At 35.9% G+C, this 11,104-nt stretch overlaps 1 protein-coding gene across 1 annotated transcript in view; it reads left to right on the top strand.

The window, feature by feature from the left end:
- Positions 1 to 5,100: 5,100 nt before the first annotated feature.
- LOC108968360 (CD82 antigen) overlaps positions 5,101 to 11,104 on the top strand; it is a 38,170-nt gene continuing 32,166 nt past the window's right edge. Inside the window, exons 1-2 of the mRNA XM_018932347.1 lie at positions 5,101 to 5,204; positions 7,498 to 7,596. Of these exons, the coding sequence (XP_018787892.1) occupies positions 5,139 to 5,204; positions 7,498 to 7,596 (165 nt within the window). The 5' untranslated portion in view covers positions 5,101 to 5,138. The remainder of the gene's footprint in view (positions 5,205 to 7,497; positions 7,597 to 11,104) is intronic.

Here is an 11,104-nt window from a genome sequence, read left to right as displayed (position 1 = left end):
ATAAACATTAGCCTTTACATATACCCATAGGAAAAGTCCAACGGTGTGAAATCGCACCATCTAGGTAGTCTATCGACCGGTCCAAAACGAGAAATTATCTGCTCACCAAAGTGTTCTCTCAATAAATCCATTGATTGGCTCGATGTGTAGGAGTGACAACATCTTGTTGAAGCCAAACGTCGCCAAGATCACGAGCTTCAATTTCATGCTTCAAATAGCCGGTTACAATGGCGCGACGGTCGACATTGACTGTTACGTTCGCACCTGCATCATTTTTGGACAAAATGATTCCACCGGCCCACAAACCACACCAAACCTTTGTTTTTTCTCGATGAAGTGGCAGCTCTTGAATCTCTTCAAGTTGCTCTTCGTTCCAAATGCGGCAACTTTGCTTGTTCATACAATGTCCATACAATGTTCATGTATATCCATTGAGTCAGAAATGGGCCTCATCGCTGAACAAAATTTGGCTCGAAAACGTCCGATCTTCTTGGAACTTTTCTGGAGCCCATAGAGCGAAGCAATGTCACTTGGGAAGGTGGAGCGGTTTCAGTTCTTATCCGAGCTCTATTGTGTACGCTTTGATTTCAAGACATCGACATAAATTGCACTAAGTCGTTTCATACGTCAGTCCGAGTTGCTGCGAACGCTCCGAATCGACTCTCCACAGTCTTTGAAGAAGTACATCTGCTGCTACCTTAATGCCTGCCACTTCTGCTTGAAAGACACTGCAGTGGTCAGACAGTCTGAAACAAAACTCGATTGAAAGGTGCTGATAAAGCGCTCTCCCTTCCGCCTTCCCTTTGAGCTAAGATCCGCAGTGCTTGAAAATCTTCCTGTTGACATTTGAGAGATAACAGAAGGTCTCAACATCTCTTATAAGCAACTCAACATATTTTTCTTAACATTTGGTTAATATCTTGGTTAATAATATTTTAGTTAACATTTTTGGTAAATATAAACCGTGTCAATGCCAGTCAATTCAACGTCACATTCTAGCATGAAGCTTTAGATATAAAGATGCAGTTAGGCAAAAACTAAAAAGATTTATTAAAATAAATACGCATACGGCTATTGACAGATCCAATTTTCGAATCATTAAACATAACATTGAAAACATAAACGATTTATCAAAAAGCCCTTGTACCCATTAATATGTAAGTATGTAAACAGTGTTCAAGTTATTCGCATAACCCAGCATAATGAATATCGTTTGCTGTCGCTAATTAGAAAGTATAATACTAAAACGAATGTCATGCCTGACATATTTTGACTAATAACTCGCTGAGCATTTAATAACCGAAACTTTAAAAATCAACACCCAAATTAGTTATACCTACAAATATTATATAATATAATATACATATATACATTAGGGTGATTCAAAAAAAAAAATTTTTTTTCGTTTGGTACTCTGAAAAATAGGTTCCTAGACACCTCTAAGGAAGCCTCTCCAAGAATGAGTTCTTAATTGTTCTCCTACTTACAATTTTCTATTTTTTCTTGTTATCATGTAGAAAATGTTATATCTCGCTTCCAACTTGAAACAATATCTTGTTCCTTAGATTTTGTAGGAAATTATATGCTCTGCAAAAAAGATCTATACAATTTTTTCGTAAACCCAACCGTTTAAAAGATATTATATTAACAGTTAAAGTTTGACTATTTTTGGGAAAATTTTTTATTTCTTATGAATTTTATAAGTCAATAAACTAAATTATTATGAATGATGAAATTCATAGGTTTTTGGAGAGGCTTTCAGAGAGGTGTATGTGAAACTATTTTTCAGAGTACCAAACGAAAAAAATTTTATTTTCTTTTTTTTTTGCATTGATGTTTAACGATGAATATCTCATAAACGCTTAACTTAATCGAAAAATCATATGATACCATTTAAATAGAGCAGTAAATTTCCTACAAATATGAGTTTCATCATTCATAATGATTTTAGTTCATTAAGTTATAAAATTCATAGGAAATAAAAAATAATCTAACTTCAACCGTTAATATCTTTTAAACGGTTGGGTTTATGAAAAAATCGTACAGACCTTTTTGTAGATCATTCAATTTCCTATAAAATCTAAGGAACAAGATATTTTTTGAAGTAGTTGGATAAAGTTTTCTATATGATAACAAGAAAAAATAGAAAATTTGAAGTAGGAGGACCTTCCTGTTACAATTAAGAACTCATTCTAGGAGAGGCTTCCTTAGAGGTGTCTAGGAAAAAGTTTTTTTTTTTTTTTTTTTGTTGATCACCCTAATATACATACATATATGTATATGCTTTGTCAATAACTGAGCCACTAATAACTTTGTATGCTCTTTTGATTATGCTAAAAGTAGCTTTGACAAGTTTTGGATATCTTCCAAAGACACCACACCCGGGCTCGGTAATTGGATTTGCTCCTCGCTAATTTTATTGTAATGATACATTTGTGAATGATTATTAGTGTTAGTTGATCTGATATGTTGATGTGATTCTTAGCAAATGGACGTCAGCTGCCAAGGTGATGCTGAAAGGTTGTCAGGTGGGTTCAATCAAATGACTCTTGTTATCGATGCGTGTGTCACAGAATAAGGAAGAACGGAATCCGTATTTATATCCGCTCATCGATTATAACGCCCACAATATACCCATGATTTGAGTTATTTAATTATGCAAGGCTCTTGATCACGCTGATGTCATTTTAAAATACTAGACCTGCTTCTCATATTCGTCCTGATTCCTCTAAAGAGCATCTTGGCTTTAGAATTATGTAATGCATTTTTGAAACTTTTATAAATATTTTTGGAATATGCTGGTAAAGCATTAGTCGGTTGACCAAAAGTATGTCTATTTTGTTCGATATTTTTGTTGCATTGATTAATTTCTTTGCTATAGTTATCCGATCGAGCCTAATCCCTTTTGGTTCAACGGTAAATACAAGATTTCTAACAGGATTTTTAAAGTGAAGTGTTAAGTAGATTAACCTAAATACATATTTTTATCGATCTCTGATTGGCTGCGCTTTTTATGAACATTTTCATTCATCGCAGAATTGCTGTTATCTGCGATAAGTCGAATTAGCAACCCATCTTGAAATCTGGTTGAATAGAAAGCGAATTACGTGCAATTCGACAATCCGTTCCCACGACATTCGGGCTGAGGTAACCGCAGCGCAGGATAAGATAAAAAGTTTTATATAGTTAATATAACAACAAAAACTGCCCTAGAAAACTACAGATATACCAAATGCCGGCTCAGATGTCTTACAGTGTAAGAAAGGATTATAATATATAATCTAGTGGTAGCATACTCGTTTTAGTGGAAAATTATCTATAACGTTTAAAAAATGTTAGTAGACATCATTTACGCGATTATAGCCGAGTTAACTACAGAACGGCAGTCAGTGGAGGTCTTGTTTGCTTCCCCCGGCAAGTACTATTTTTCATCCATTCGAACAACATGACCTAGCCAGCATAGCCGCTGTATTTTAATTCACTGAGTCGCCTTGTCAGAAACCTCGTTTTGTATCGAACGACACGGAGAGGGCCTTCCCGATACTGATGAAGATTTTGTTATTGCTCAATCTACATCATACACATCCTTATTAGTTTTGGGGGGATACCAAATTCAGGCAATGCGGCAATGATAAAGGCCGTTCATTTTCGTGCTGTCAAAATCAGATTTGAAACCGACGAAGAGTGGGCGCATGGTGAATATTGGTGAGTTATTGATTTTCCAGGCCTAATGCCACACTGATAACGGTGGGCTTTCATCTTTCACACAATACGCTCTATAGAACCTTATATGCGATGTTGAAAAGACTTTTCCCACAGTAGTTGGCGCAGATTGTGAGGTTTATCAAAATCATTTTATTAAACAAGATATCCTCACGAAATTTGGCTTATCATCTAAAGTAGCGGAATAATTTCAGGATAAACTATATAGATCGGTTTCCTATAGCATATATGTAGCTGTCATTCAAGCTGACCGATAAAAATATGATAAAGATCTTTTTATACGGTGCAACCAAAGTTAACGTTTTTACTTGTCCCTGTTTTTATACTCTCGCAACAAAGTTGCTAAAGAGAGTATTATAGTTTTGTTCACATAACGGTTGTTTGTAAGTCCTAAAACTAAGAGTCAGATATAGGGTTATATATACCAAAGTGATCAGGGTGACGAGTAGAGTTGAAATCCGGATGTCTGTCTGTCCGTCCAAGCTGTAACTTGAGTAAAAATTGAGATATCATGATGAAACTTGGTACATGTATTTCTTGGCTGCATAAGAAAGTTAAGTTCGAAGATGGGCAAAATCGGCCCACTGCCACGCCCACAAATGGCGAAAACCTATAAAATGTCATAACTAAGCCGTAAATAAAGATATTAAAATAAAATTTGGCACAAAGGATCGCACTAGGGAGGGGCATATTTGGACGTAATTTTTTTTTGGAAAAGTGGGCGTGGCCCCGGCCCCTACTAACTTTTTTGTACATATCTCGAAAACTACTATAGCTATGTCAACCAAACTGTATAGAGTCGTTTCTTTTAGGCATTTCCATATACAGTTCAAAAATGGAAGAATTCAGAGAATAACCACGCCCACCTCCCATACAAAGGTTATATTGGAAATCACTAAAAGTGCGTTAACCGACTAACAAAAAATGTCAGAAACACTAAATTTTACGGAAGAATATCAGAAAGAAGCTGCACTCAGGCTTTCTTTAAAAATTGAAAATGGGCGTGGCGTCGCCCACTTATGGACCAAAAACCATATCTCAGGAAGTACTCAACCGATTTCAATGAAATTTGGTATATAATATTTTCTTAACACCGTGATGACATGTACCAAATATGGGTGAAATCGGTTCACAACCACGCCTGAAATCTCGATTATCACTTTATCATGCGAGAGTATAAAATGTTCGGTGACACCCGAACTTAGCCCTTCCTTACTTGTTTTTTTTTTTATTAAAGTGAGGAAGGAAGAAATAATCAGTATTCATTGGTTCACTATTATTTGATACAATGACTTGAATTTATTACTCCGTTTGTTTATTTATTTGTTTAACTGCATTTTATTTACCTTCATTTCATTGTCTTTCTTGCAGCTTACACATTTTCAACGCTCAATCACAACATAAAAGCTGCCAAAATGGGTTCCGATTGTGGCGTCTGGCTGGCCAAATATCTGCTATGCCTTTTCAACTTCCTCTTCTTTGTAAGTATGGAAACAAAATATTTATTGCAATTACTTACACATACATACACTCTGTTAAAATAGTATATATCTACTATTATATCTGTAACGTGGAAATTCATTAGCGCTACTCGGTATCCAAACAAATGCGCAAATAAAAGTGAAAACTTGTTTTGACTTTCCATTGTGACCACAAAATCGTATTTATTGCACTCGAAGGCGTCGGGTTCACTAAACCACAAAGTAAATATGCAAATCTAGCTTTGTACGCTTTTATACGGTTAAATACTCGTACTCGTTCATATTGAGTAAAAATGCACCAACAGTTTTAGAAATGAATGAATGACATTGCCATATATATAGGACACACCTGCACACAGACATTTTTGTACAAATATACTGTATACGAGGGTGGTTTGAAAAGTGAGTTAAATTAAACACTGTTTGTGAGTGAAAAGTGAGAGCTTTAACCTCATGCACTTTAACCGTAACTCACTGTTCGTAGAGCTCTGGTTTCGACTTATATTCAGATTACCGAATATATCTCAAGTACATGCAACAGTGCCTATAGATTAAATAAAAACTGTCAAACTGACCACTAATGGAGATTACCTTTAACACGAGTTCCTCCAAATCCAGCTTTCGCCAGACTTGAAACATATGAACAGTCAGACCTTGGTTCGCCGAAGAGCAAGGTGAAACTTATATTAGCCGTTTAAGAAATTTTTGGCAGATTCGAGACGTTTTGTCTGATCGATTAGGTGATCTGGATACGGACCCAGAGTGAGAATGAATATCAAAATAACTTATACTAAAGTATCATAAAAATAATTAAATTTCGAAAAAATTGGAGAAGACCCATGAAAGAAAGATCGACGAACACCTTATCTTCCTCAACTGGCTCTATACAGCTATGCCTGAACTTGGTAACTCCGCAAAACTAATACGGCTATGTAAACTGACATTAAGGAATACTAAAATCTACATCAGGATCGGGAGGGACCTCTTCGAGCCGTTCGATACCAAACAAGGTTTCAGGCGAGGCGACTCTCTCTCACCTGACTTCTTCAATCCACTCCTGATTCAAATACTTCGAGCTGAATAGTAAACAGCTGATAATATTGATATCACTGGGCTCAACAACTGCGCCGTTATATCTCCTGTCATCACACAAACAGTCATTGCATTCGCGACTAGGCTCCCTCGTCACTATTGATAGTCACAACTTCGAAGATAATTTCATCTATTGTGGAACAAGCATCAACACCAACAGCAACGTCAGCTTCGAATTCCAAAGCAAAACAAATCTTGCCAACAAATGCTACTTCGAACTGAGTAGGCAAATGAGAAGTAAAGTCCTCTCKMRACGAACAAAGAGCAAACTCTAAAAGTCACTCATCATCACCGTCCTGCTATATGGTGTAGAGGCATGGACGATAACAACATCTGTTGAGTCTGCGTTAGGAGTTTTCGAGATAGACGTTCAGTGGCAGATTTATGGTTCGGCGTTGGCAACGGCGAATATCGCACTCTATGGAAGGATGAGTGTACGAGATACTGGACGAAGTTGACATAGTTCAGCGAAATAATAGACAACGGCTATGTAGGCTCGGTCATGACGGCCGACTGGATGTAAACAATCCAGCTCTAGGAAGAGGAAAACCACCACTCCGGTGGAAAGAAGGTTATTATTATTTTTTTTTTTTTTTTTTTTTTTTTTTTTTTTTTTTTTTTTTTTTTTTTTTTTTTTTTTTTTTTTTTTTTTTTTTTTTTTTTTTGTTATATATAGTTTAAAGGGTCTCTGACGTTTCCTTCTGGGTGCTACAGGATTTGTGGCTGTTCAGGGCATAAAAATCACAACATTACATTCAAAGACTAAGAAGTTCTTGAGTAATCCTGAAAAATTCAATTTCCCACGATTAATTCCCCGCACACCTCTTCTATCTTACCAAACATAAATTGTGGATCGAAAGGAATAAACAATTATTACTTAGGTGAACGAGTGCTGTTAGGTTAAAAATATGAAAACCCATCATTCATCAAACTGCCCTCGTCTAACAACGTTAAATGTAATTTTAAACTGAAATTGATATTTCATTCACATAAAGGCATAGTCAACTTTTGTGCTTGGCATATTTACATTTCGCCTGCATCACATCCGCGTTGGTGCATATGTTTTGAAACTAAAATTCACACTTTCTTCCATTTGTTTGCATAACCTTTTTCCATTACAATATTATTTTTGATATTTTGTTTCCAAATGTATATATAAAAATGTGTTTATTTATTTATTTTGGTATTTATTTAACCACAGGTCGTTGGCACAATCGTGCTGGGCACTGGCATTTGGCTGGCGGTCGACAAAGCCTCGCTAATTGCATTGCTCAAGATGGTGGAAAGCGATCAAATAACCGTAAGTACCGTTACATTAATTTTAATAGCACGATTTGTATACATATGTACGCACATGCATATATACTGCACACATTATTTATTTAATTACATATTCATATAAATAAAAATATCCAATTATTTACAACGAAACACCCTGTGATTATAGAGAAGTGCGCCAACACCAGCATAAACACCTCAGTTATTATGATTTTATTTTCACCGTTTTGTAACGGTCACTTTTGTTTATTTTCTTGAGCTAGTGTTGCATGTTGCACAATAATCCATATTGCATCCCTCGAAGAAAAAGGAAACCCCTGCAATTAGCTTTGCCTACTAAAATATTAAAAATAGCTTTTATTGACTTTGGACATTCGGCTCGTTGTCGGCTTGTTCATAGACGCTTCTTTGTCTCGGTCTGTGCACCTGTCTGCCGCCTGTGCATGTAACTGTCGCCTTATCAAGATTTGATGGCTCGCAATTATGGGCGCCACGTCCTTTGCTATCAAAAGGATAGCCAGCGGTGAATTATATACGTACATACGTACATACATACATATATACAATATTTGATTTGTTTGGCATTTGCGTGTTTATTTTGTGCCCGCCGCATTGATATTTATTATCTAAAACTCATAAAATATGCTCTATCCTTTCCTTTGCCTCAAAAGCTAAGGAAGAAATAAAAATAAAATTCTTCCGGCGATTTTACGCCATCGAATATTTGATTACGACATGAATTGTTACAGAGAGAGAATTTATTTTTGGTCTTGCTAAGTTGCTAACTCGATCCAATAAGTTTTTATATTATATTCTTCATAGAGGACATTAATTCCACTTGTGAATTTCAAAAAATCAATACGAAAGTACAAAACGTCACCAGAAATGCGAAATAACTTATCATCAAAAAAATTTAAATTGATTTTTTTATTGCACACGATTCACTATCTACATAATATTATATATGAAACAAAATTTCAAGCTTCCGCCCTCTTATATAATCAAAATATAACACGAAATATAGATATGAATGGAGAACATTTTTCCTAATATTTGGCAAATAGTTTCGGCGATAAGGGCGTATTTTTATAGAATTTTTAAATTTGTTGCAATTGGCTATCGAAACTTTAAACGCATTTTTCTTGAAACACAGTTACCAGAAGCGGTGACGAATACTACTCTGAAGCGGCAGACCCCAGCGAGTTAAAGTACGACCTTCTTATTGTCGTGAGGAAGAGTTTTCCATCTGCGGCGCTTGGTTTTTCTGATTTCTTGAAAGACAACTGACAACCAAATTGTTGTGTCCGACTGAGAATTTACTGATGATTACGCTATCGTATTTGTTTGACATTTCCCTCGACCAATCGACACGAGCCTTTTTTTGAGCTATCGACAAATTGGGTGGGATTCAACGTAAGCGAATTTTTGTTGCAAATGTTGTAGCCATATTGACTGTAAACTGATCCCACTAATGCATATACTTGTAGTTGTCTCAATCTCACCATAGGTCACATGACGATCTTACAATAACGATTTTCTAGCAACAACAATAGTTTCCGGAACAAAAACTGATTTTAGACGACCTTCACGATGCGTCTTGATGTACGACCTCGATTGGATTCACCATGCCACTGGTCCTTGATGGAAGTTCATCGCCAAAATTTGAATTAAGTTCGGGATTAATTTACAACGAAAGTTATAAAAAATAATCGCCTTAAAATGTTCGCAATTCAATTCCATTTCTTGACCCAGATGAATATTTTAAGTTACTGTAAACAATACAAATAACACTCCTATGTTGAGACATTCTGAGTATGGAATTAAGAATATAAACAAATATAGTACACTTTCGAAAAAATGAAAATAACCCATTCCTTCGTCATAAGGGAATAAGCAGCCAAAGATATGCCCATCGTATGCTGTCTAAAAAGTTACGAATGTGTGGAAAATGCACGAGGTCCAAAATATTATTCCTTTGTGGATACCTCTTATAATGGAAGATATAACATATAGTTCCATATGAACCCCACTTTAACAGGAAAGTTCCTTAGCCTCCCTTGGATAATAACCAAACCAGAGGGATGCACACTAAGCTGTTGCTCTGTTATAATATTCAAAAGAGAGAGGATTTTTTAGAGAGGATTTCAGTGAAAATACGTTTTCAAAAGTGAAGAGTTTTAAGTGCACAAACTCTGCTGATGAATGTGCCCTGAAAACTGTAAAAAGTCGTTCAATTCAAAAACACACAAACTGCAAATTTAATGGGGAATATTTAGTACCATTCGAAAGAACATTCCTTGGCATTTATTTTTTGAAGATTATCTCTTTCAAATGTTGGTCGCGACTATCCATCCCTTGAGACCAATTTTCGATGACTCGTTCTAGCATTTCGACTGATAACTGTAGAATGACACGCGTGGAGTTCAGGCCTTGGAATCAAGTGGGATTGTCTGCATGGACTTAGACTTAAGTTGATCAAAGTCAATTCTCTTTTTTTTACAGTGTATTTTCTTTGCCCTGCAAACATTTTCATGGTGCTTTTATCGCAATACAAATGTCTAAATGTGTCATTCATAATGCTCCAAATATTAAAAAATGGATTCCCCATTGAATGACATAAGAGATCCAATGGTGGTGGTTTTGACCTAATTACACACAATTTGAGAAACATAGAAAAGTACTTTATTGCAACATAGCATGTATATATTTTTATATAACAACTTAACTTAAATTCAAATGGAATGTAAATTCAGGAAACATATGAACAAGGAAATCTTGTCGACAAATCGAATTGGGTTGGGCCAGCTAAGACACACTCACACATCCATCCAAATATACACTCAATAAGCTGTAGTGGCCGCACAATGCTGAAATATTTATAACTTTCACCAAAAACCTCGGCAGCAACATCACTACTGACCACACTCTTAACGATTAGCATACGTACGCACCCTTTGGCGCCCAGCCTTTGGACACTTTCCACACGAACGGTGAGTGAGTGGTGAACGTCGTGCAGGCAAATTACTGTTGTAAAATGCTTAGTGTTACGAGTATGTGCCTCTGTATCTATTTTAATGATGTCGAAGAGAAGTGAAAATATGCACATACTATAATGGTTCGGTTTAAAATGTTCGTTAAATACGAAATCGCACATAAATGTAAGTATATTTCGGTATGCAGTCAAGTTGACCGCCTGTGTTGCAGGTCCATTTGGCATAATGTCCACCAACAATACTAATTTCAATTTACCTGCATGTGAGCAATCGGTAAAGTGCACTAATTGTTGGCAACACCATTCGTGGGTGAAAAGTTAAAACACAATCAAGAAGTTCGGTCAATGAACTTTAAAAGCACAAAACTCGCTGTGATCGCAGGCAAACGATTGCATATACTTTGATACTTATCTACACACACTATGTAATTATTTCTGCAGTTTATACAAAATAAATGCACATTCCTGTGTTAGAGACGAAAAGGGCGCTTGAAAAAATGTATTTTTAGTTTCTTTTTTAATGGTCTTTAGTGATGTT

The sequence above is a fragment of the Bactrocera latifrons genome, unplaced genomic scaffold, assembly GCF_001853355.1.
Source record: "Bactrocera latifrons isolate USDA-ARS-PBARC rearing strain unplaced genomic scaffold, ASM185335v1 scaffold_21, whole genome shotgun sequence".
Taxonomy (NCBI): Eukaryota; Metazoa; Arthropoda; class Insecta; order Diptera; family Tephritidae; genus Bactrocera; species Bactrocera latifrons.
The sequence above is the reverse complement of the archived record's forward strand: the minus strand, read 5'-3'. Positions and strand labels throughout refer to the sequence as shown.